At 31.9% G+C, this 25,908-nt stretch overlaps 15 protein-coding genes across 15 annotated transcripts; 6 read left to right on the forward strand and 9 right to left on the reverse strand. All coding sequences in view use genetic code 12, as the record gives it.

Annotated features, from left to right (window-relative positions):
* Positions 1-894: 894 nt before the first annotated feature.
* On the reverse strand, positions 895-2,902 carry DFJ63DRAFT_216314 (uncharacterized protein). The gene is made up of 4 exons (XM_064904110.1): positions 2,658-2,902; positions 2,305-2,344; positions 1,050-2,222; positions 895-1,020 (listed from the first exon to the last, which is right to left on the reverse strand). The coding sequence occupies exons 1-4, from the start codon at positions 2,688-2,690 to the stop codon at positions 1,016-1,018; spliced, it is 1,251 nt and encodes a 416-aa protein (XP_064760465.1). The 5' UTR covers positions 2,691-2,902; the 3' UTR covers positions 895-1,015.
* Positions 2,903-3,011: 109 nt separating this feature from the next.
* Positions 3,012-4,861, reverse strand: DFJ63DRAFT_326019 (uncharacterized protein; the record flags this gene model as incomplete). The annotated part of the gene is made up of 2 exons (XM_064907607.1): positions 3,012-3,297; positions 3,346-4,861. The coding sequence occupies 2 exons, from the start codon at positions 4,859-4,861 to the stop codon at positions 3,116-3,118; spliced, it is 1,698 nt and encodes a 565-aa protein (XP_064760466.1). The 3' UTR covers positions 3,012-3,115.
* A 961-nt stretch (positions 4,862-5,822) lies between these two features.
* On the forward strand, positions 5,823-7,271 carry DFJ63DRAFT_216311 (SDR family oxidoreductase). Its single transcript, XM_064904109.1, has one exon. It carries the CDS (start codon positions 5,994-5,996, stop codon positions 7,002-7,004), a length of 1,011 nt encoding a protein of 336 aa, XP_064760467.1. The 5' UTR covers positions 5,823-5,993; the 3' UTR covers positions 7,005-7,271.
* A 2,006-nt stretch (positions 7,272-9,277) lies between these two features.
* DFJ63DRAFT_337008 (uncharacterized protein) lies at positions 9,278-10,180 on the forward strand (the record flags this gene model as incomplete). The annotated part of the gene is made up of 1 exon (XM_064908468.1): positions 9,278-10,180. One exon carries the CDS (start codon positions 9,278-9,280, stop codon positions 10,178-10,180), a length of 903 nt encoding a protein of 300 aa, XP_064760468.1.
* Positions 10,181-10,377: 197 nt separating this feature from the next.
* Positions 10,378-11,788, reverse strand: DFJ63DRAFT_320488 (DNA-directed RNA polymerase I subunit). The gene has a single exon (XM_064907195.1). The coding sequence runs from the start codon at positions 11,697-11,699 to the stop codon at positions 10,419-10,421; it is 1,281 nt and encodes a 426-aa protein (XP_064760469.1). The 5' UTR covers positions 11,700-11,788; the 3' UTR covers positions 10,378-10,418.
* On the forward strand, positions 11,766-12,440 carry DFJ63DRAFT_320490 (uncharacterized protein). The gene has a single exon (XM_064907196.1). The coding sequence runs from the start codon at positions 11,888-11,890 to the stop codon at positions 12,413-12,415; it is 528 nt and encodes a 175-aa protein (XP_064760470.1). The 5' UTR covers positions 11,766-11,887; the 3' UTR covers positions 12,416-12,440.
* DFJ63DRAFT_216524 (uncharacterized protein) lies at positions 12,440-14,051 on the reverse strand. Its single transcript, XM_064904117.1, has one exon. The coding sequence runs from the start codon at positions 13,820-13,822 to the stop codon at positions 12,464-12,466; it is 1,359 nt and encodes a 452-aa protein (XP_064760471.1). The 5' UTR covers positions 13,823-14,051; the 3' UTR covers positions 12,440-12,463.
* DFJ63DRAFT_216517 (uncharacterized protein) lies at positions 13,968-14,628 on the reverse strand. The gene is made up of 2 exons (XM_064904116.1): positions 14,312-14,628; positions 13,968-14,250 (listed from the first exon to the last, which is right to left on the reverse strand). Exons 1-2 carry the CDS (start codon positions 14,511-14,513, stop codon positions 14,114-14,116), a joined length of 339 nt encoding a protein of 112 aa, XP_064760472.1. The 5' UTR covers positions 14,514-14,628; the 3' UTR covers positions 13,968-14,113.
* DFJ63DRAFT_216516 (mitochondrial 54S ribosomal protein uL16m) lies at positions 14,629-15,645 on the reverse strand. The gene has a single exon (XM_064904115.1). The coding sequence runs from the start codon at positions 15,450-15,452 to the stop codon at positions 14,745-14,747; it is 708 nt and encodes a 235-aa protein (XP_064760473.1). The 5' UTR covers positions 15,453-15,645; the 3' UTR covers positions 14,629-14,744.
* Positions 15,584-17,132, reverse strand: MSF1 (phenylalanine--tRNA ligase). Its single transcript, XM_064907197.1, has one exon. The coding sequence runs from the start codon at positions 17,046-17,048 to the stop codon at positions 15,663-15,665; it is 1,386 nt and encodes a 461-aa protein (XP_064760474.1). The 5' UTR covers positions 17,049-17,132; the 3' UTR covers positions 15,584-15,662.
* Positions 17,133-17,197: 65 nt separating this feature from the next.
* On the reverse strand, positions 17,198-19,000 carry DFJ63DRAFT_314900 (NAPDH-dependent diflavin reductase; the record flags this gene model as incomplete). Its single annotated transcript, XM_064906451.1, has 1 exon — positions 17,198-19,000. The coding sequence occupies one exon, from the start codon at positions 18,998-19,000 to the stop codon at positions 17,198-17,200; it is 1,803 nt and encodes a 600-aa protein (XP_064760475.1).
* Positions 19,001-19,206: 206 nt separating this feature from the next.
* DFJ63DRAFT_314901 (uncharacterized protein) lies at positions 19,207-21,045 on the forward strand (the record flags this gene model as incomplete). Its single annotated transcript, XM_064906452.1, has 1 exon — positions 19,207-21,045. One exon carries the CDS (start codon positions 19,207-19,209, stop codon positions 21,043-21,045), a length of 1,839 nt encoding a protein of 612 aa, XP_064760476.1.
* Positions 21,046-21,118: 73 nt separating this feature from the next.
* DFJ63DRAFT_289130 (uncharacterized protein) lies at positions 21,119-22,645 on the reverse strand (the record flags this gene model as incomplete). Its single annotated transcript, XM_064905203.1, has 1 exon — positions 21,119-22,645. One exon carries the CDS (start codon positions 22,643-22,645, stop codon positions 21,119-21,121), a length of 1,527 nt encoding a protein of 508 aa, XP_064760477.1.
* Positions 22,646-22,764: 119 nt separating this feature from the next.
* Positions 22,765-23,694, forward strand: DFJ63DRAFT_337016 (uncharacterized protein; the record flags this gene model as incomplete). Its single annotated transcript, XM_064908469.1, has 1 exon — positions 22,765-23,694. The coding sequence occupies one exon, from the start codon at positions 22,765-22,767 to the stop codon at positions 23,692-23,694; it is 930 nt and encodes a 309-aa protein (XP_064760478.1).
* A 139-nt stretch (positions 23,695-23,833) lies between these two features.
* Positions 23,834-25,822, forward strand: PGA27 (Pga27p; the record flags this gene model as incomplete). The annotated part of the gene is made up of 1 exon (XM_064908470.1): positions 23,834-25,822. The coding sequence occupies one exon, from the start codon at positions 23,834-23,836 to the stop codon at positions 25,820-25,822; it is 1,989 nt and encodes a 662-aa protein (XP_064760479.1).
* Positions 25,823-25,908: the final 86 nt, after the last annotated feature.

Below are 25,908 nucleotides of genomic sequence, written 5' to 3' on the forward strand. Positions count from 1 at the left end.
TTTATTTTCTTTACCAGTAACACCATGTTTTCTTCGAATATGTCTAGCTAATGAATCATGTCTTGGATAACTTTGAACTTTAGATCCACTTCGAGAACAATATATACATTTATAGATCTTCTTTTTAGTAGCATGAACAAATTCCTGATGTCTTAATAATTCATTCTTACCATAAAAGATTTTTAAACATGTTCTCATGGTATTTGGATCAGTTAAATGACATTGATGAATCACCCCTGATTTACCCTTTTTAAACTTATCTTCAGCACTTTCATCATCAATTTCAATCGAACCAGCTGGAAGAGTGATAGATCCTGGTGGGGATGATGTCGAACTTCCTCCTGTCATTAATTTAGATTTACTCTTCTTAGGTGATTGATTAACAAATTTAAGTTGATTTTGAAAATGTCCCATGGGTCTTGTAATATGTGAAATTGATGAACCTTTCGTATAGGCATCAAATACTTGTTGAGCAGATTGAGGAATACCACCCGATGATGATCCTGAAGAATTGATAATTTGTTCTGATTGATAGGTTCTATAATCATTAGACAGAGATGGCATAGGTGATTTCGACTCATTATAATAACTCCGTCTTTCACTATCATCGTCGTCATCATCATCGTCGTCATCGTCGTCATCATCATCATCGTCTTCATCATTATCATCATCATCACTCGAACTTATTTCAGAACCTTTAGCGTATCGTTCTCTATTATATATACTTGATTCAGGTGGAGGTTGGATATTAATTTGGGGTATGGATTGAGATTGAGGGATAGTTATATAAGATGAAGTATTCATTGGTTCTGGAGGAACAGCAGCTGAAGGTCGTTCAAATTGATAAGTTCTGGATGATGGTTCACTAGTAGATTCTTTTTTGACCTCGACTAATTTTTCATTTTTAACAACGGTTTGTTTTGGACTAGATTCCATGTCTTGAGGAGTTTGACTATCATCTTCATCATCATCGTCATCATCGTCATCCTCATCTTCTCCATCCTCATCTTCGTCATCATCCTCATCCTCATCATCTTCATCAAATATACCTTCATCGTCTTCATCCTCTTCACGACGAACTCTTTCATCATCAGATACCATGGATCCAAAATCACTTTCAGTACCATTCTGACCATCAACCACACTATTACCTCGTGAAACCGTATTAAATGAATTAGTTCTACTTCTTGCCCCTTTTTTATCATCAATACTAAGACCATCTTTTGATTTAGGACGATGTTGAATGATTTGAAGAGGGAATGATTTAGCAGAAGGTCTTCTTGATAGTTGTCTTCTCCTAATGGGTGAACCGACATCTTTCAAACTTATGTCAGTATAAGGAGTTATATTAACTTTATTAAATTTCCTAGCATCCACATTTGGATCAAATGAATGATAAGAATAATTATAGAATGGATAAGGGAAAGGATATTGTAAACCTGATAACATGGCATTATTTAAATAATTTTGAGGAGGTTCAATGATGGGACCAAAACTGGTAGGAATTATTTTAAAATTGATTAAATTTAAAAAATAATCAAAATGAGGGATTAAAACAATTAAATGATAAACTTCCCAATATTGTAATGAATAAATTAAATCAACCATGAATCTTGTAACGTGGGATGATAATGATAAATTAAAATAAGTTGATGAGAATTTTAAAAGACTATCATAATTATCCACTAAGACTTTGGATAAAGTTCCATGAGGATATATTTGCAGAGGATGAATTTTTCTATCATTGGGAGGTAAATGTTGAAGTTTTGATTTAACTTGTTGTCTACCTCTTTTTGGAGGTGGTGGAGGAGGTTCAAAATCGGTCTTTTTTAATTTTTGGATAGGGAAATTCCATTTTGGATCAGGAGTTGGGATATATGATGTTAATTCAAATAATGAATTTTCAATATTCATTCGATTACTATCTTCAAGATTTTCTTCCTCTATAAGTAAATGTAAAAGTTCACTTAATTTGAATGAATATATATCTGTATTATCTTCTTCATATTTCCGTTTCCTCTTCCTTTGAATACTATCATTCCTTTCAGTAGTATTACTTATAGCATTATCATTATCAATATTAGCAATGGTTGCTGGACGTTTATGAGGATATAATTTCTTTAATTCTTTAACTATAGGATCAAAATCACTATCGGTGACATCAAGATTATCATAATATGGTAAGGCTCGAGGTATACTCCTTTTAATTCGCAGTATTAAAGCTAGAATTTGTAGTTAGTATGAGAAAATTGTCGATGGAAAAGTTATTAAACATAAAAGGGATATGGATTATCCGATACATACCATCTGGATGGAATAGCTTATTGGTATATAAGTCATTGGCCTATGGTAAAACGTTAGTATTTTGTTAAATGCAAAAAATGTAGATATGTGTATGATCAAAATGGTGGAATTCTGATATGAATCATCGAATACTTCAATTTGAATGGATGCAATAGATGATAAATGATATGATTGATTGATTCAACTATATTTAACTTAATTTAATCCATGTCCATTTAAATGGTGGATGATAAAGGTTAAAAATTGATTGCAACGATACTGTCTCCACCTCACCTCACCTCACTTGAGGCCTTGTTCCAACCATCAATCATCCACAACACATACACCACACTTTCAATCTGATAGATACATACACTTGACACAACCACCAAGCGCTCGCCTGACATGATTGGCTGTTATAGATATATGATACGATGGTACTGGGTGATGGATCCCCTTTAAAATACAAATTTAGCCTAAGAAAAAGTGACTTTACGGTTGTTGCCAATTACAAAAAAATTTAGCACTCAAAATTTCTTTTTTTGGTGTGAACTTTTTGATCCAAGGGACACGACCAATTATTTTAATCTGTTGCAATTTTAAAATTAGGAGAGGAGATAAGACCGGAAGGACACGACCTTTTTCGTCTCAATTAGTCAGTAAAATCGAGCTCCATTTCCTAATTGGGAAACAGACCATTACCAAATCACAAAACCAAAGAAGTGAAAGTTATATATATGTATATTAAGTTGATTAAATTAGATGTATCACAACATAGGAGACGAACTGAACAATAAATAAATAATTAGAGATAAAGAAAGAATATACGAAACTAAATTAAAAGTGACCCACCACTCGATGGTTGTCTGTGAGAAGGAACTATAGTAGGATTTAAAGCATTAGATCCTGTAACGGTTGCAACACTAACCGCTCCCTTTTTATTACTATGGTCTATGCTTGACTCATCATCATTATTAATCGACTCTAACGAAAGTTTAAGATACGATTGATGGACTATAGTATGGTTTGATAGTGTATTATCTTCACTATCTTCTGCTTCACCTTCTTCTTCTTCTTTAACTTCCTCTTCATCACCATCACCAATACCTTCATCTAAGATATCTTCGATTAATTTTTGACTCCCAGCAATATACTGATTATACACCACTCTTGAATCTTCTCCAAGATACTCTAATACATGTTTAAATACCTTTTCATAAACATCATGACCCCATAAATTATCCAAATGTTCATGATTGGCCACAGGCACAGCTGAAGTAGTTCCAGTAGGTAATTGATTCTTCATCACTTCAATATCAACCAATGAATCAATATCTCCATAAATCAAATGAATTGGAACTTTGATATTCTTTAATGGATAACTTATGGGAGTTAATCCTGAAATTTGATGATGAGTATCATGATACATTTGAAAATTCTTGGACGAAATAATTTGAAACCAATGAACTACCGTTTTAACGGAGGTTGTAGAATATAAATGAGCATAACTACTTAATTTTTGAATCTTGGGGATATTCAATGCTTTCCAATTAAACAAGATATAATTCGATACATCTATAAGACTATCAAATAATGGAGGATACATGATCTTTTGCCAGAATATAATTGAAGGCATTAATATTTTTCGAGAAAATAATAAAAAGAAGATTTGAGGTGATGATTTTAATAAAATATCAAGAAATTGAGAATAAAGTCCTTTTGGAGTTGCAGCGGGCGAAATAGCGATTAATTGATCGATTTTTTGATTTAAATCGGAATTTATTGAAACACTAGCAAATGCTTGAGCTGTACCTTGACTAAACCCAATATAAGTTAATTTTTCTGATTCAGTTGCTTTTAAAATATAATCAATTGAATTTGGAATATCAAATAAAGCAAATTCATCCAATGAGAAATCCCAAAACTTCTCACTTTGTAATTTATAATAAAGATGTTTTTGACTATATTTATTACCTCTATTATTCCCTAACCAAACATCATAACCTAATTCATATAATAAAAAGGGTAAATTGGAATATTTATCAATCATAGTAACCCAAATCTCACTACTCATTAATAATCCATGATGTAAATAAATCACTTTCCCATTTGGTTGACGTTCAATTAAACCCGGTTTAATGATTCTTTGAATGGTTAATAGATAATTATCTTTAGTTTGAACAATCCTACTTTCAACATCATATCCAAACAATTGACACATTTCTCGAATATTCTTAGCATTTAAAAGTCCAATCATTAAATCATACTTCTCCTTAGGAATTGGAGGTTGATTTGTAGCATTGATACTATATTGATATTTTGGACCATATTCTTCTTCATCAATTTCATCTAACATATCATTTTTAGCATGAGAATCATTGAATTGTCTTCTCATAAGATTGACGGGTGAAATGAATTTATAGATTAAAGAAGTAACCATGGTGAATGTACCAATCACAATAGTTGGTAATGAATTAGTTATTTTTGAAATGATATATTCTGACCATGCTAAAAGGAAAGAAACCACGATAATGGGCCAATCCAATAGACTTATTCTCCCAAAAAACGGAACGTACATGATGATTGATGATAATTGAAAAATTTTGAAATGACAACAGCAAAGGAACCTTAAACAGTTGATTAGCTGATAAGGCTTTGGATGATTAAAAGATTATGATTGCGGTCAGATGACCTACTTTCTTTCACTTCACTTCCAAGGGATGAAAGATGAGAAAGCGTTTGAAACTGAAGATTTAAAAATTGAAAATGGATCTGATTCAAATATAATTCAATTCATTTCCTAATTGGTTGTAAGGGGTTCCCTTGGTGATTGAATTTTATGGCAACTTCAATTACTGATTGTTCTTAGATTTAAACTTTTGTAATTTATCACTTTTGTTATGCTAAATTTGGACCTGTATAAAGATGAAATTCATTTTCACGTGCCCCCTTTAAATTTGAATTTAACCTTCTGGGCTGTTAATGCTAATGTTTATAGGACGTAGTTGAAGGTGTATAGGTTGTATGGGATGGGTAGATATTGAGTCAATGGTTAAGCTTGAAATATCATTGAATTGTTAGTGTGTAATTTACATAAATTCCTTTAATTGCTTGCTTAATTCTCGGTGCACATAAAGTGATTTCAACATCTACTAGCCCTTATCATTTTCGAATCGGATAATTTCCAATATTAAGAACCATTTTAGAAATAAATATGAATAAGAGGAAATTGACCAGTATATGGAGAACTAATTCAGCCATTAACCCTATCGATATATGTTTCCATTCTGTAACCTCATAGAGTTTATACCCGATTAAATTACCATTTTGGTAAACTGCGGACACTAGCCCGATTAGGATAATCGCCATATTATTAGCCCCAAAAAATTTGATTACCTCAACATTTGCTAACCCAACACAGAGTAATTTATGGTCTGTTTGATATGGTATTAAGACGGACGGGTGTAAGTAGTTATCTCCAACAAGTTGGAGGACGGAGAAAGGAGAAATACTTTGAACTTAATTAACATACTCTCAACAGTAGTGATTTTGAAGTTATCAATTTAAATGCGTTTATTGCCGGGATTTATTAATTATACTCTAATATTTGTCATATTCAAATAGACAGAGAGTATTTAAATGAGTGAAATATCCTATCATTGGTACTGTCAAATATATTAAATCAAATCAAATCAAATCAATTAACAACTATGACTTCATTTGATCATATTTTCGTCTCCGGTGCTACTGGATACATTGCTCAACATATTATTTCTCAATTATTATCTTCAGGAAAGACAGTTATTGGATCAGTTAGATCAATTGAAAAAGGTGAACATCTTGTTAAGGTTTTCCAAGATTCCAAATTCTCTTATGTGGTAGTTCCAATCTTAGAAAAGGAAGGTGCCTTTGATGAAGCTTTAAAATCACATCCTGAATTATCAATTTTCTTACATACTGCTTCACCTGTCCTGCGTCAAATTGATTGTAAAGATCCTGAAAAGGAAATCATGATCCCGGCTATTGATGGTACAAAATATGTTCTTAAATCAATCAAACAACATGCTCCTCAGATTAAAAGAGTGGTTTATACAAGTTCAATTGTTGCTTGTGCCAATCCTGAGAAATTTTTAGATCCAACTTTTGTATGTGGAGAATCTACATGGGGAGATATGACTTATGAACAAGCTAAAACTAATGGATTTACCGCTTATGTTGGATCAAAGACATTTGCTGAACGTGAAGCATGGAAATTTATTGAAACTGAATCACCAAATTTCACTCTTACTTCTATAAATCCATTATACGTTTTAGGACCTCAAATTGATCCAACCAAGACTAAAGATTTAAATTTATCAGCTCAAATTGTGGGTAATGTACTTAATTTGAAACCTGATGAACCAATTCCAGTTTTTGGAGGGGCAATGATTGATGTTAGAGATGTTGCTAAAGCTCATATTTTAGCATTTGAAAAGGATGAAGCTCAAGGAAAAAGATTTGTTCTTGCGGAAGCATATTTCACTAATCAAACATTACTTGATATTATTAGAAAGGAATTTCCTGAATTACATGATGTTTTACCAGTGGGTGTTCCTCATGATTATGATTTTTCAAATAGAGCTGCAGCTGATGATAAGAATGCTAGATCGATTTTGAAAATTGATTATATTTCTCTTGAAACATCAGTTAAGGATTCAATTAGACAAATTTTAGATAATTAAATAGCCCTAAAATAACTTTTAAATATACAAGAACGCTATGGTCTGGATATCGTACTTCAATAGTAAACCTCATATTATATAATTTCTCTATCAACCCCATTCTTTAAATACTTTATTGATGAAAAACAAATATATACTGATAAGTTGCGAAATTTTTCAAATTTTTCAAACCAATTTACGAACTTTTTCACATGATGAAACTATGATGTGAAAAAGCCGTTTGAATCAAAGGATATAAATAAAATATCAATGATCAGAGGCACAGTAATATATTTCAGATATAACATGAATAAAACCGAGTTCCCATACCCTAATCAAATAAATGACTGTCTATTTATATATGACAAGGCAGTGCTTTCTTTGTCTTCTCTCAATCTTCTCTCTCGCAAAATTTAACCGCTTACATAATCGACAAAAAATTTAAAAATATCTCGAGATTTTCAGACTTGATGTCAATTGATAAATTACGAGTTAATCAAAATAGATTTTAAAAGTGATTGTAGACCTAGGATCATGATTCTATAGAAGCAATCGGTTAATCATGATAGAATCGGCTAACATCAAAAAAATAAATGAAGTAAAATAATAATAATAATAATAATAATGATAATAAATCAATTGGTCTATCATTGTAGGAGAGAAGAGAAGAGAAACATGGGTAAGAGATTTGGATCGATTGATTATTTTTAAACCTTGAAATCAGGCAAGTACGTACGTACATACGTTTCCATGCTGCCAGTAGGTCTTGTCTCTTATCGGATTAATCATAATTGAGGCTGGTTAAATATGACTTAATGACTGATTTAGCTTGAAGGTTTTAAAGAAGCATAGAATGTTCTTCGATATAGTCATAGCAAAACTTGGGATAAAGTACACGACTCAATAAAAAAAAGAAAGTTTGCTTTTTTAGAAAATTATATAATCGCTTACATAATCGTTAGAAATTGATATTAAAAGAAAAAGGAAAGTTTACAATAATAGAGACAAAGGGGAGGAGGAGGAGGAGTAGGAGCACAAAAAAAGGGCAGCAGATCCATTCAGCCTTGTTTCTTAAACTTGAATTAAATTGAATTGAATTGAATAAGGCGTCTTTGAATAATGTAGGAATGATGATTATGATTATGATTATTGATAATTGATTGATAATTGATTGATAATTGATTTACGCGGCTCAGTTGTTAATGAAGGTCTAAGATTAAGTTTAAACCTTATTGGGAACTTATACCGTAAATAGAATTGTAATTGTATAAGAGCAAGGGTGAATAGATTGAAAAACAAGTTAGTTGAAGTACGGATTGGACTTGTCCAGATGACATAAAAAAATGTGTCATCCAGGTCAAGTCAGTAAGGGATATATTATTATAGAACCTTATTATTTTATTGAGATACGGAAATATGTGTTGTTGTATAGTTAACTTAAAGTGTGTAACCTTTAACGAGATTAAAAAGATCTGATATAGTTATAATTGGAAAAAAGGAAAGAGGAGAAGATTAACCGTTATAAGTCTTGTTCTACCACATTCACACATACCCATCCTTAAATAAATCTTAATTAGGCTTAGAATTTGACCTTATTGGTTGCTATTGACGTGTTAACCTTTTTCAAGGGGAGACAAATAATGGATATGAACCATGGAAGAATCACTTCCATAACTCAATCCAATATACGGTGGGTGGAAGTATATGTTAGATAGATAGTATTATCATACATATCGTATGATACCATTCCCAATAGACAGACAGACAGACAGACATGACAATTACAATTCCATGAATCTAACCTAATTGAATTGATTACTCCTTAAACAACAACAATTTAAACTTTAAAATCGATCATCTATTTTAATGGTTACAATGTAGAAATAAGGGCTATCTCTGTTAAGTTGAGTTTAACATTGACTTTGACTCTGCCACGCCGTATATCGTTCTCAGGCTTCTTTTGCTTTGTTCTGTTCTGTTCTGAGACAAAAATTCATTAAATTTGGCGCTTATGTAATCGCATATTTTTTAATAAAACATTTAAACTGTAAATTTTGGTAAACTGTAACTCAAATCAAAAATTATTTTTTTTGGTTTGTATTGTGCAGCCACTTCATTCTGCAAATTTCGATAGCCAAATCAGTTTAACCTGTCTCCTCAAAATTGTTTTCTATAAATACAATTGAACATCCCTGTAATTTTAATTCTTGTAAAACTTATTTATTTCTCTTCCTTCTTTAATTACTTCTTTAATTACCTACTCAATTCACTCAAACACCCACTCGCACATCACAATGTCAGGTCAATCAGTTAATCTTTCCGAGTTACCTTATTCTGAACAATGGAAAATCGTTGGTTATGTCCAAATCGCTTGGTTTGCTATTGTATTAGCTGCTGCCATTGCTTCTTATTTCAAAAGTTTCAGTATCGTTAAAAATCATTTTAAAGGTTTCGCTGTTTCTTTCACTATTTTCTCCACCTTTAAATTAGTAGGTGGAATTACTTCAACTATATTATTTAAAGGTTCTACTTTTAATTCTGGGGTTTATATCGCTACTTATATCTTTGATTCGATTTCATTAGGGGCTTTATTAAGATCGTTATTCCCTTTTATTCAAGTTATGCTTGATAATGGTTTTGAAAATCAAACTCCTCCATCTTATGTTGATAAAGATGGTTTATTATCTGGTACCGTTAATAATGTTAATCAAAGAGGTGGTTTAATAAGTGGTTTACTTACTAAAACTGATAAAAATGGAAAACCTCAAAATCCTGTATTTAGAGTTTTATTCCTTGTGGTATTGGCTGCTATTATTATTTCTATTATTGGTTCTTCTAAAATTAGTTTCACCACTCCAAGTTCAGAAGCAAATAGTTTATTAAGAGTTTCATCAATATTATTCATTGCTGCTATTGTATTATTATCTATCCTTCTTGGTTATATCTTTTTCACCAGAACTGAATACGCAAGATTTGCTGCTATAATCGCCTTGGCTATTCCATTTGTATTCATTAGATGTCTTTATTCGGTATTATCTTCATTCCATGGTGTAAGTTATACTTCTCCTTATCTTTTAGTATTTGGAGATTATAAATATTATGCATTCATGGCTTTAATGTGTGAAGGGATTGCTTCAATTATTTATTTACTCAGTTTAAATATTTTCATTAATCATTATAAATCATTAGGTTTATAAGGAGGTTAATCAATCCATCCTTTTCTTCTCATTCTTTCCCCCCACTGTTTGCATTGAAATAATTCTCTATATAACTCCCATTTCTTGTTTCCTTTTTTTATTGCTTTTACTTTTTACTTGTGCTTTACATAGACTAATAATATAGAGAATTAAATAAAAAAAATCTTGTTAATAATAATAATAATAATAATCTTTTACTTTTATTCAATATAATATATGTACACACAACTCTATTTATCTAACGCTTTCCACCCATTCTTCTTGACATTTCAGGTAATTTAAATGGAACTTTCAAAGATGCAATCTTATAAGTACTAGCAGCACTCTTGGCAATTCCAAATGCTTCAGCTTGACCAACAGTAGCTGATTTTATAATAGCTCCTAAAGCTTTAAATAATCCTAATAATCTCGTAGGTTTCATATTTAATTCATTTGCTAATGGTGGGATTTCAACCATGAAATTATCAATATGGAAAATTATCGCTAAAAGATAACATAATAATTTATCTTCATGATGAGGATCAATTAAATAAGATCTATCTTTAGATTTACCTACTGCTGATGATCTGGCAATAGTGAATCGTTCTAAAATCCCATCAATAAGAATTTCAGATGGTTTGTTTTGTAATTTTAACATTAACGATTGTTTATCTTTGATTCTTCTATTTTCATAAACTCCAAATAATAATGAAGCATAGAATAATAATTGTAATTTTTCAGTATTCTTTTGAGCAAGAATATTAGTTAAATGTTTATTAATATAATTTGAATTCGAATATGGTAATAATTCAATGGTTTTACTTTCATCACTTTCATTAAATAATGATGAAACTCTAAGGAATGACCATTCTTTCTTGGGTATTATATCATATAATCCATAAATATCTTCCACATTAGTAGCATCAACATTAGCCACTGGGGTTGGTCTATCATGAGTAACCATTTCTTCCATCTTAGCTCTAGTAGGTAAATCTTGAGTTGAAACTTTAACAGTATCAATAATATCTAATTCAATATCTTGTAATTTTTCAGAATCAATTCTATTTCTTTCTAAATTAGTAATAGCAGCCTTGGCTTTCTTAGTACCGAATGCTTCACCCAAGGCATTACGTTGAGTGATATTACGAACACCAGCTTGTCTAACGGATGGACCCTTGTATATACGTTTACTCTTAGCTTGAACTTTCCCCTGGATGAAAGGGGATTTATATAAATCTAATGATTTCTTAATAGGATCATATAAAGCCAAGACATAATCATTGGTTTCTTCAGGATTGGTCTCTCCATCATAATTCAAATGATCATTCTCACCATGAATGACATATTTATCACTTCTTTTCTTATGATGATATAAATCAAATTCAGTGGTATGTGGAACTTGTAAACCTTGAAAAAATGATCCTACAACAGCCACTGGTTCTTCAGTGAATGATGTCACTTTCAACTCTGTGGTATGTGATTTGGATGAGATGGTGGATGGTTCCTCTTCTCTTGATCTTTTGACTCCCCCTTTAGCCATCGTCGTTGGTTGGTGTATACTTTCGATCTATAATTGAATTGAATTAAATCTTGAAATGCTCATCTTAATTTTTTTATTTTTTTTTTTGATATATTCAATTTTTTTTTGCAACGCTGCACTAAAAAACATCAACAGCCTTTAACTACAATATCAACCATCAAAGATATCCATTCATCATCCCTAATGACATGTCATATATCGATGATAACGATATCAAAAAATCATACTATGATATCCTAGAAATATCCCCCTCATCAACAGATTCGGAAATCAAAATAGCATACCGTGAAAAACTCCTCTCTACCCATCCAGATAAACAATCCAATCCTACTTCCACAACCACTTCTTCTTCTTCTTCTGAAATTGAGGTGATTAAAGATGCATATAGAACATTGATAGACCCCATACTAAGGAAAACATACGATGAATCATTATTAAAGTCCATCCAGAGACAAGGATTCAACGTCACGGGCGAAGGCTTGGATATCTACGATTTAAATGATTTCGATATGAATGAACAATCAGATGACAGTTTGATTTGGTATAAAGATTGTCCAAGATGTCATTCCTTAAAAAGTATATGTTTGACTGAAACTGATTTAGAAGAACATGGTACTGAAGATGGTATTGGTGGTTACAATATAATCGTTCAATGTTCAAGTTGCAGTCTTTGGATAAAAGTTACTTACGAAGAATCTATCGACGAAGATGATTAGATACTTATATATATTGTACATTAGACTTGTTAATAATAATAATAATAATTAAATAATTAATGTTACTATCGTAGCTAATAAAACTCCTAACAATGTACTAACTGATTGTCCATTAGCTCCATCAATTATACTAGTCCAAGTTCTATTCCTAGTATAATTATCATCAGTAGAATTCAGAGTATCATTATCAGAACAATTACCATACTCATATATTATAAATTTAGGAGGTATAACTACTTCCTTTGCTTTTTCATCGTCCTCTTCTTCTGGTGAATTAAAAAAATTTAAGACTTTTGAAAATGAAAATACTTTACTAACATCTTCAAGTCTTTGCAGTGTCATATTAAAATTAGTTACTAATTGATCAGTACTAACAAATTTCTTAACATTAGTCTTAAAATTATCAACGGCATTAATTTTAGATTGAGCAAAATCAGCACCATTCTTAATTTTATCTTTAATAATCTCTTTAGCTTGAGGATCAGTTGTAAGAGTTTTAACAAAATTTTTAGGTCCAGAATCTAAAACAAGATTATAAAGGGTATACCATTTACTCATTTCTGTAATATTGGCATTATCAGTAGCTTTAGATAATCCTTTATATAATATATCATTTACACCTGAAACCATTTTCGTAAAACCTTTTGAATTCAATACTGTATCTGTAGCATTCTTAAAAACATTAATAATCTTTTGTTCATCCGGTTTTTTAATTTTAATTTCCAATGTACTATTAGCTTTACTAGTATTATTAAGTATAATAACTTGATGATGAAGTCTTCTTGCTTTTCTTGATCTATTAGCTGGTGGATTGGCCATTCCATGAAGTCTATAAAATTCAAAATCAAAATCATCATAGAATCCTTCATAATCATCAAATGATCCAATATCAGTATCTTCATCAGTATCATCGGTATCATCATTATCATGATGATCATCTTCATTAGCTTCAACTTCATCATCACTTTCTGTTTGAGCTTCTGCTTGACCATAATCATCATCGTCATCATCATCATCATCATTTTCACCTTCCACAAATACATCTTCATCAGATGATTCATTTTCCGCTATCATATCTTGTTCTGGTTCTGGTTCATGATCTGAATCGGATACAACATCATCTTCAAAATTATTTTCATAAGCGCCATCTTTAGATACATCATAATTATACTCATCTTCCATGGAATCACCTCTGAAATAATTTATAATACTTCTAAATGAGAATAAATTACCGCTTCTACCTCTAACTTCATCATCATCAGACAGCAGATATCCTGAATCACTATCGGTACAATTTGAAATGGAATATTGAGATACATATTTTCGAGTACTGGCGGCACTTATCTTCTTGGGATTATTCAAAAGTAGAAACCAATAAGCAATGATTATAATTGATTCTGATTTCATAGTTTATGATTTTAAGTTGGATATAAAAGTTATGGCTTTGAATTGATTGCAAAACTAGAAAGTGTAGACCTTTTTTGGGAGTATATAATTTCCCAACACCAATTTTATTGTGCGAAGGCTATCCATCTGTAGATGTAGTTCCACCAAATGATATGATGATTCATAAACCACCAGTAATTGTAGTTCCTTATAAGTGAATATTGAGTTGATTGAAAACTAAACTGATCAAAAGATCTATTCAATTGATCTCAAAAGTACATACCAAAAGTAAAGCAATGGAAATGAACATTTCTAACTATAAGTAGTATTCTTCACTTTACTTTCTAATTCTTTTGACCATTGATCCAACTCTTTAGTAATTGTTTCTATCTTACATACTTTCTTTTCAATTTCATTTAAAATACCTGAATATGCTGCAAATTCCTTTTCTATAAAGCAAAGTTAGTCAAATCTATCTCTAAATAATCCAAAGGACACTCATATACATACCCAAGCTTTCTAATCGCTTAGAACTCTTTTCAATGGTCCCAAGATTCTTCTCTAATTTGATATAATTTAATGATTGATTGGTATTAAGATTCTCCAATAAATTTAAATCAATAACTGCCACTTCTGTATCTGATTCAATCAACTTTGAAGTTGATTTAAGACCATGATTGATTAATTTAGGAGTTTCATTCAGCACTGACATACTACAATACTGATTCTTTTGATCAATTCAATCACAATTGGGCCGATATTGAAGAAGAAGTTGAAGTGTTGGTGTGTGCTGTAAATATGTTTTGGAGGTCAAATTTTATTTTCTCTCTGTACGCACTGACACCAAATTGCTTTACACTAGTTACCAGCACCAAGTTAAAGAATGAATGCTATTCTATATTAAATACATGACTTTATATATATACAAGAGTGGTAAATTGACCTATTTACGTCCACTATACAACTTATAGATTGGATCAGTTTTACTAGTTTGTAAGTTTGCCCATTTTTTAGTTGGAGTGGCATTCAACTTTTCCACATAATTGACCGATTCTGGCTTTTCTATTAAATGTGTCATACTAACTCTTACTTTTGTTCCTGGAGTTATTACTTCGAATAATCCTGGTAATTTATCAGCAGCTTTTCTTAATGCTTCTCTAGCAACTTTATCATGAATATCACCTCTGATTTCAAATAAAACCTTACCGGTAGGGAAACGACAAGCCCAATGATCAAAGGCTCCCTTACCTTTACCCATTCTTGTTTGATTACCTTTGACACAGACTGCGGTATTACATGTGAATCTTGTAAGTAATTGTGAACGAGTTGGTCTAAGTTCTCTCTTTAATACTTTATCAGCTGCAAGTAATTGATTAGCTGCCATTCTGATCCCCTTTGATTTCAATCTTAAACCAAGTTTACCGAATTCTAGACTATTACCTTTAACAGAACCTCCAGTTCTGACACTGACTCTACCTTTCATGGTTTTTCTAACGGCTTTATATCTTGGAGCATATTCATGTTTCAATCTCATAAAGATTGTATTGGAAATTGTGAGATTGGAATTGGTTAAAGAACCAACTGATGGAAAGATCAGAGGTCTAGCACCTAGAGACAACCCTGAGAATAAAGATCTCGACAATCCAAACATTGCTTCTATGGTGTTATCAATCCTTTTGCTGTTTAAATCAAACCTGTTCCAATAAGACGGTTAAATAAATTTTCATCAAAAATTATCAATTTTGAGTCAAACACGCATTTTTCAAAAATTTTGGTACAAACATCCTGACCGCAATAATTAGTGCTTCTATTTTGTATACAATATATATAGACTATTTACATGATTTTAATATAATTGTTTCTAACGTATTTCAACATCAAAGAATTTCTTTAAATCTTCTTCGACTCTACTATGTAATTCATTAATATGAACATTAGTTAAATTTCTATCCATAGATTGATAATTTAAACGATAAGTTTGTGATTTCTTACCAGTTTTTGGATGAATGAATTCATCAATATTGACCACACTTTCAGTTAAATCACCAGCATGAGATCTAACCACTTCCATAACTTCATTGTCATGAAGTGAGACTCCTTTAGGTAACCAGAATGAAATATCTCTCTTAATACCTGGATATTTAGAATATGGAACAAATGTACTGATATGGCCATTAGTGAATTGTTTACTGAATCTCTCATCTAAAGACCAGAATAATCTAATATCTGGAATTCCGAATAATAACATGGCAATTCTATCAAGACCAATTCCAAAGGCCCAACCAAGTTTATCTTCTCCTAAACCAGCATTCAATAAAACTTGTTGTCTTACTAAACCAGAACCACAACATTCTAACCATTCACCTTTCCACCATACTTCAATTTCCCAAGATGGTGCCGTCCAGGGGAAATAAGCTTCTACCCATCTGATTTTTAATGGTTCATTTAAATAAGGCTCCGTAGATCCTGCTAATTTAGCAGATTTACGAGCAGCTTCAAATACTTGATTAACAAGGTATTCAACAGTTTTCTTTAAATGAGTACTAACCAATTGAACTTCTTTATCAGTCATATAATCTTGTTTAGGATTTTCAGCACTAAAGCAATTTTCTCTGAATGGATCTTCAACAATAATATTTGTCTTTGGAATATCTTCAATATCCTTAGCTATGATTTCTTCAAGGTTTCCACTATTTTTAGACCATAATCTAGCTCCTTCCATTTGATGGAATGCAGGATAATGAGTACGATCGATTTCATCTTTACGATAAACATCAGCTGAAATAATATACCCTGGAGTTTTACATTCTCGGAAACATTCATGTTCATGAGCTGAAGTATGGGTTCTTAATAAGTTATCTTTATTAATATAATAAGTATCAGATCTTGATCTTCCCACATGATCTTGAGGAAATCCTAATACATCGAAATTTTGATATGTAGTAACACCAGGTTTGAAATCATTATAGAAAGTATATCCCATTCCTTTCATATTTTGTTCAACCAAATCACGTAATATACCAATAGGATGATCTGGATTCTGATGTAATCTTCGTTGAGTTAAGTCCAAGATATATGATGGTACATTTGTCCATTCATCAGTTTTGTAGGTCTTTCCATCAAGTGATATTTCATCAGGATAAGTTTGTCCATTTTGAGTGATTGACCTTATAGTTTGAACCCTAAGGAATTGACTGAAACGAGGTACTACCACCCTCAGTCTTGCAATCATAACTTGCTTCAACATGTTTGTTTTATGGACTCTCTCAGATCTAAGTTTATCCAAATGGTTTGATTTTGGGTTATACTGAAAAATTTCCCCAAAAAATTGACTGCATACAAAATACATCCAAAATTAAACGTGCATTGTCTATAATCTATCTACAAGAACTCTATTTACCATACTTCTTCTTTATACCTACCTTGATCTTCCATGTCTATTATATACTTCTGGGCTGTATTTTCAGGTATACCTTTATACTTTGTTAAAATCTCACTGAATGTAACTTTTACTTCTTTTGGCATTTTACCGCTGGAGCCACAAACAAAAATAATGGCATTCTTATTTAAGATCAAATCTCCTAAAAGCTCATATTCTTGGAATAATTTATCTTGAACATACTTTGATTTCGTACCTTCATCTCTTGAAAAACTGGGAAATAAATGTAATTTGTTTTGATTTTGTAATTGAGTCCATAATTCACCAAAGAGATAATCTTTTTCTTTAAATCTGAACCCAGTGAATAAATACAACTCTCTTGAATCTTGGCTTTGAACTGAGCTTTCAATTAATGATTTCATTGGAGCTATTCCTGTTCCTGGTCCAACCATGATCAACGGTGGAGTTTCAATACCAGGTAATAAGAATTTTAAATTACTGTTTTGAACCGAAAAGATTATTTCATCACCTTCTTGAAGTTGTTTCAACCATTTTGAACATAATCCACGTCTTATTCTTCTTATAATGGTTCTATATTCCACAATAGCCACTGCGATTTCAACACTAGTAGCACTTGGTTTCGATGCGATCAGAAAGTATCTTGGTTGAATTAATGGTATTAAATCAAAAATGTATTCCACTGGAATTCGCAAATTTTGTTGGAATTCAAGAATAGTCTCTAAGATCAGACGTCTTGGTCTATTAGCATAATCAAAAAGTAGTTCACTTTCTTCAAATGTACTGAATTCTCTTAATTTTTCTTTTTCTCGTTGACCATCTTCAGTCAGTTCATCACAAAAGTGCCATAATTTATAAAAGAATGATCTTCTAGGCACAGAAACGATATCAAGATGATGAATTAAAAGACTCCTTAACGTAAGACTGTCACTTTTTATATATCCACCATCAAGAGCAGGAAGATTACCTTTAATGTTGATAGCTGTATCTGCCACTTTCATCCAATGAGGTTGCAGTTGTAATAATAAATCAACACTTTGAGGATCATTAGCAGGATATAAGGCAATAGTATCTCCAGAAACGTATTTCAAATCTTCAGATTCAATGGTTACATGTCTGACATCTTGGAAATGATCAGTAGCAGTGATTCTTTTATTTTGCTTTATTTTACCAATTTTTAAATTTGGATCCGATTCTAGTCTTGTTAATGATAACTTTTCTGATTGATCATCTGAAACTATTGAATCTTCGACTATTTCAATGGCATTTTGAGGAGGTAGTATAATTTCAGGGTCAATTTCGACAAATGTGGGTATATGAGCATTCAATGATTTAAGTAATTGTTGTTCCCATTCTTGATAATAACCATCCACCCCTTCTGGTGATATTTCATCAGCCTCACATCTGGGAGATAATTCTTCACATCCTAACTGTAATAGTCTTGTATGTAATTTCCTCGAAGCATAGTTGAACTTGGAGTATGAAGAATCACCAACTCCAAACGTAGTCAATTTTATATGGTTTAACAAGTCAGATGGTAACTTTTTCTTAAGGAGGAACTTCATGAACTTCTTGGCATTTCTAGGTAAAGCCCCTTGACCCGTGGTAGAACATATTATGATCAAATATCGAGTATGGGTGGCTAGTTTCTTTATAGGATAATCATCTAAAGTAGATAAGGTTGGATTAATCAGGAAGTATTGGAGTCTTAATGAAAGAAATCTGGCATAATCTTCTGCATTACCAGTCTCTGATCCATATAGTATAGTGACTTCACTATTATCTGAATCATATTTAAGCATCTTTACGATGTACTTCTCTAACTCTATTCACTACTAGTTATAATTATCAATTTGATATTTGAAGAAAAATCTGATCGCGTTAAACTAAGCACCAAAATTTTTGTTCAGAGACAACAACGAAAAATCAAAAAATGAAAACAATATCAAAACCCAAAACTCACTCAGAGATCAATCACTGATAGAGATAAACATATATCATCAACAGAATGCCACCAAAAAGAAGAGGACTGTCAGCTTCGACACCTGTGAAGAAACAGAAGGCTGGTCCACCATCTCCTGAAGAATTCAGACAATTCTATTTATCCACTGTTAGTTTGGTTCTCAACATTAGAGATGAATCTTCAGATGATCAATTAGCATTCCCATTCATCAAATTGCCATCAAGAAAGTTGTACCCTGATTACTATGAATTGATTGAACAACCGTTGTGTATAACTGATATCCAAAAGAAAGCTTCAAAGGGGAAGTATTCTGACACTTCAGCTGATGAATTCTTAGCTGATTTCCAATTATTATTAGATAATGCAACCAAATACAACGATCCAGAATCATGGATTGTGACAAGTGCAGAGAAGATCTTTGAATTTGTTAGTGATCAAGTTAAAGAATTTGATGTTGCTAGACCAATAGCATCATCTAGTAGTGGCAAATCCCTTAAATTGAAACTTAAGGAACCAGAAGCTCCAAAACCATCAGGAGTTAGTTTCAGTAGTTTACCTGAACTTTGTTTAGAAGTGCTTAATTCAGTTATCAACCATGAATTCCCCGATGAAGGTATCTTAAGTACTCCATTCATGGATGATGTTGATGTTGATGAATATCCAGATTATCTCAATTACGTTACTACTCCAACTTCATTTAATTCAGTCATTGAACAAATAAATGGTAAGAAATTATTTTCCTCTAAATTATCAATTTTAGAAAATTTGGAAAAGTTTTATGAAGCAACCGATTTGATTTTTAGCAATGCTGATGCATATAATGATCCATCATCAGAAATTTATCAAGATGCTCAAAAATTAAAGGAAAATTTCATTGAGAAGTATGAAATACTAAAACTGTATGTTTCAGAACCTGAATCGAAAGGAGCCACCAAGTTGAAATTGAAATTAAATGCTAAACCAAAACTTAAGATTAAACTTCCACAAGCTGCTGTAGAAGAAGAAGAACCAAAGAAAAAGGGTAGAAAGAAGAAGGTGGTAAAGCCTGCAGTCAAACAAGAGGAAGAAGAAGACGCAGAAGAGGAAGAAGAACAAGAAGAAGAACCAGAAGCTGAGAAGGATGTCAAGGAAGAGGCAGAACCTGCGGATAAGAAAGATGTTAAATCAAAATCAGCAGTGACAGAAAAAACTGTTGCTAATACTTTAGGTAAATCACTTCCTACTTTATCTGCCAGTGAATGTATAATTCAAGAAAGTAGTATACTATCATCACCTTCGGTGGCAGGTAACTTACCTCAACATGTTCAACAAAAATATAATCAATTGAATATACCATTACTGAGACAACAAGATCTCAAGAAGGCGTTATTCCCTACTCATCCTGTCTTCAATACCGCATCTGTTATTGAATATAAAGTACCCAGTAATGGATACAGCTCACAATCATATTCATTTGCACTTGCTCCTGAAATACTGCCTTATATTTCTTTCAAAGTGGCATTACATAAAATTCTATACGATATAAAAAGTGATGATTTGGTTAACGGCCACGGGTACTTAAATCTGACTTCAGATGAAGATTTCCAATGTAAATTGTACGTGAATGATGAAGAAGTATCCAATGGAGGTGATTGTTTCGAAGAGAAGAGAGACAAACAAGAATTACTTGGACTTAAATACGATTTGAAATTAAATTACGGTTTGAATGTGATAAATTTCGAATGTAAAGTATCTCCAAGCTTAAGTAAAAAGATAAAGAAAGCCACTGTCCTTGATGTTGCTGAAGAAGCAAGTGGTAGACATACTAGACATCAACTTCAACAACTTAAGATGACTTGGGATGTTGAAACGATTAGCTTCTTTGTCATATGTAACGCTGTATAATAAGTCCCGTGTATAACTATGTATCTAATAAATAAATGAATACAATTTTTTTAATCTATGTACAATATTGATTTTACTTTCCAATACAAAAGCTAGAGAAAACAACTCCTAATATTTCTTCAATACCAACTGAATCTCCAGTTATTTTACCAATACCTTCAACTGATTGCTTCAAACTTTCTGAAGCGAGAACAACATCCTCTTGGTCCCTCCAATAATGAAATTGTTCAAATCCATTAAGAACATCCTTTTCCAAAATATCTTGAGCTCTTGATGATATAACAATAGGATCAGCGGAATCTGAAAGACTCAACATTTTGAATAAGTTGATAAGTTCATTGTTCAATTCCGGAATTCCATTCCCTGTAGAACATGATACTAATTGGAAATTTTCAACTGGTATATCGAGCATTTCAGAATGAGCCCTGATCAATTCTTCTTTCGATAAGGTTGGATCTCGAAGATCCTCCTTATTTAAAACTACAATTATAGTTTTATTGAGTTCCTTCAACTTATTAATATGTTTCACTAGATCAGATTCATCTTTTTCAAATAAGTTGACTGGTCTTACAATCACCACAATATCACTTGATAATGAATAATCTTTGGCTCTCCTTATACCTTCTTCTTCAATAACATCTGTAGCAGTTGACATGGCTCGTATTCCGGCTGTATCTCCCACAATTACTTTATATCCACTTATGTCAATAGGCACATCTATAATATCTCTTGTTGTACCTGCAATTTCACTCACAATGGCTGCATCTTTATTAGCCAATATATTAAGTAATGATGACTTTCCTGCATTAGGTGGACCTATTAATCCAAGTCGAATACCCTTTAATAAGATCTCAGAAGATTTAACTTTTCGTAAATAATCTTGGACTTCTGTTTGTAACTTGTCGATGTTTTCTGATACAGTTGAGAATAATTGTTCAACTTCTTCAATATCATGATCTTCTCCAAAGTCAATTAAAGTAGTAAGTAAAGCCACATTATTAACAATGTCTTCTCTCCATTTAAGAAAATGCAGTCTATTTTGACCTGTAAGAGAAGATAAAGATGCTATTCTTTGTGATTCAGTCTCAGCATCAATCATATCTCGTATACCTTCTATTTCAGTAAGATCAAATCGACCATTTATAAAAGCCCGTTTAGAGAATTCACCATTCTCGGCATATCGTATATGGATATCATTATTGACATCATGGAGATTTCCAATAGCTTTAAGCACTGATTTAATAATTGCTGTTCCTCCATGTAAGTGTAGCTCTAACAAATCTTCACCAGTATATGTTCTTGGAGACTTGAAAAAGATAGTAAGAGCTTCATCCAACAGTACATTCGTGTCAGGGGAATATAATTTGCGAACACTAGTTAGCTTTGCTTTAGGATCTTTGGTAGATTTGGTAAGTTGTTTGTAAATATATGATGATTGTGAACCTGTTATTCTTATCACTCCAATGGCGGACTTGGCGTATTTTGTGGATAAAGCATATATTGTAGGTGGATGAGATGTTTCAATGCTTATGAATGCCCGTGATATGATACTCCGACAACCATTATTCCTTAGTATCAATCGTGACGGTGACCTCCACATCAGGTTTGTTTTTAGTTTGAATCAAACAATAGTTTAACTGAAAAAAAAAGTTACAAAAAAATTTACAGTCAATTTGTTCTAAACCATTGAATAAAAGCATTGCTTCACACATATTCAGCATGCTATCAAAAGTGAGGTTGCTGAGAGCAATTGCATACACTAGAGTATCTTCATTCCACTCTTGTGCTTACCTTAAACACGAAAACCCTCTTGGTTTACCTAAAGTAGGTAAGGATGGGGATAACTTCATACCTCGTATGAGCAGAGGATTACCAATCAAACAAAGAATACCAGGAGTAGACAAGATACTATTGGTGGCATCAGGTAAAGGAGGTGTAGGTAAGTCCACTGTGTCTGTAAATTTAGCTGCATCATTGAATACATTGGGTAAAAGAGTAGGATTATTGGATGCAGATATATTTGGTCCTTCAGTGCCTAAATTATTAAATTTATCAGGAGAACCAAGATTAAATTCCCAAGGTAAACTTTTACCTCTTGAGAATTATGGAATTGAATCCATGTCAATGGGTTATTTAGTATCTCCTGAGAACCCTGTGGTTTGGAGAGGGTTAATGGTAATGAAAGCCTTACAACAACTATTATTTGAAGTTCAATGGTCAAATATAGATTATTTAATCATAGATATGCCTCCTGGTACAGGTGATACTCAATTAACTATAAGTCAACAATTAGTTGTTGATGGAGCTGTGATAGTTAGTACTCCTCAAGATATTGCGTTAATTGACGCCGTTAAAGGAATTGCCATGTTTGAAAAAGTTAATATCCCAATCTTAGGATTAGTTCAGAATATGAGTTTCTTCTGTTGTCCAAATTGTGGTCATGAATCTCATATATTTGGATCAGATGGGGTATTAAAAGAAGCCAAAAGAAAGAATTTTACAGTGTTAGGATCCATTCCACTTAATGAAGATATTTGTATACAATCAGATATTGGTAAACCTATAGTATTAGCAAAGCCAGATTCACCAGCTTCAATCTCGTATTTGGATATTGCAAAGAAAATAATATCAGATGTTGAAAAGGTCTAGATTTTCAAACCGAATTAATTTCGCAACATTATACAAGTTTTTTTGAAAGACTTCTGGCAAAAAATATAATCTATCACTTTTATTTATGATTTTGCAAGATTTGCAATTCATGGAGAGAATATAATTATAGTCAGTTACTATGAAGATAGAGGGTCATTATCAATATATATCAATGAAATTCATATGGCGGTTATTGATATGTCTGAATTTACTTTATTTAAAAATAGCCGCCGAAAGTATCAATATTCCAACCTCCAATCAAGTTTCAATCGTGGAAGGAAATCAATCTCAAAATGGTATTCAAGACAATTTGGAAAGATTAAGAGATCATCTAAATATTTTAAAATACGTTTTGCCGTTACGTGGAAATGCCACTAAAATTGAGGAATTAAAACATTTGATGGAAGATCGTGGAGTTAATAATAATAATACGGCATCAGCCAATTGGGACAATCATTTATTTAATAATAGGACCAAACCATTGAGATCTCCACTTTTCATTCAAAATCCATCGTTATTACAGATTGATTCTCACATTCCATTCATTCGTGTTTCAACTGATATCCAATCACTTTTTTTGAATTCCACTTCAACGTCAACAGCATCATCTTCTACATCATCCACCACTGAAGGTACTTCTTCACAGATATCATCAAGTTCAAATATGACTATAGAGACATTTACAACTAGTTTAGATATGGAACCATCCAATAGTCAAGAATTAGTCAACAACACTAGGATATTAAATAAAGTTACAGAGACAGAGACAATTACACATTATATTACAATGACCACTCAAGAGGTCTTAGCAACAATTGAATCGACTGAATTTATAACTACATCTGTACAGATTAAAACACCTACCAGTGGTATTGATGAGGCAACAGAGACAGATGAATCTAGTGTTTTAATAAATACTACAAGTTCAAGAGATGTAGAATTTGAAAGACTTGAGGTATTAATTCATGAACTTAGGAAAGAGATTTTGGATCAAAAGACTGCTTCTACTCAACTGGAATATATTACAACTAGTTCTTTTAGTTTAAGTCCCACTGAAGTTCATACTACAAGTTCAACTATGGGGATTCCCACTACATCTGAATCTACCTTGACTAGTACTACTGAATTTGTCTTGACCACATCAACTGACACATTAATAGTTCCATACTCTACTACAAGCACAACTTTGATAAGTGTTGAATCAATTCAAGTTCATAATAATTTGGAAAATATTCAAGGAAAATCAGGTAAAGATTTATTAAATATGAAATCTCCTTCTTATAAGGTTGATATTGCTCCTCAATTTCAATATCATGAAATGTCATCTAATCAATTACCACCATCAGTGCCATATTCTAAACCTAAGATTCCATTTCATATCCAACCTGTTCCAGCAAAGGAAGTTTCTGTCGAAGCAACTTATGATTATACAACGTTAAGCTCAACAGAAATTGTCCCGGATTTGATATCAACAAGTATAGAACCTACAACTACTACTATTATTATTTCCACGACTCCAACATTTTCTGGTGAAGTAGAGCAACTGGGATCAACTATTAATGTTGAGAACATAGCACAATTACCTTCAGAAGATTTAGATAGTTATCTCACCAGAATTTATCCAATATTAAAACAAGTTATGGAAAAAAAAGAGGAAAATAATAATGTTGATGAGACTGATATTGTCGAAGACATGACATCAGGGGATTTCGGTGATATTGATTATATAGATTTAGATGATGTTGATTTTGGTAATAGTTCATTTTCATTAGATGAAGAGATTAAAGAGATTAAGAAATTACCTCATAATGAACCATATAAGATATATCATGTTCCTAAAGAAATGCAACATGAAGTGATAAACAATGCATTCAAGACATTTACAGATCCAGACGATATTACTACATCCTATGAAAGAGGGAGTAGAAAGGATAAATTACTTGATTCTGATTATAAATCAAGTCCTAATAAGTCAACATTTAGGAATAAAAATAGTTATCAATCCAAAATTAATTTTGATGTATTTGGAGATGTTAAAGAAAATGGAGGATCTAATTTCATATTATTTTCGATGCCTTCATATACAGCTATTCTAACCATTATAGCCATAACTATATGTTGGATATAGATTAAATAGTTAAATATATTAACCACGTATATAAGAGTTGCAAAACTATTGATTGGATGATTTTGATTTGATCATATTCATCGTCT

Source organism: Scheffersomyces coipomensis (assembly GCF_036884675.1).
Source record: "Scheffersomyces coipomensis strain NRRL Y-17651 chromosome Unknown DFJ63scaffold_6, whole genome shotgun sequence".
NCBI classification, from domain to species: Eukaryota; Fungi; Ascomycota; class Pichiomycetes; order Serinales; family Debaryomycetaceae; genus Scheffersomyces; species Scheffersomyces coipomensis.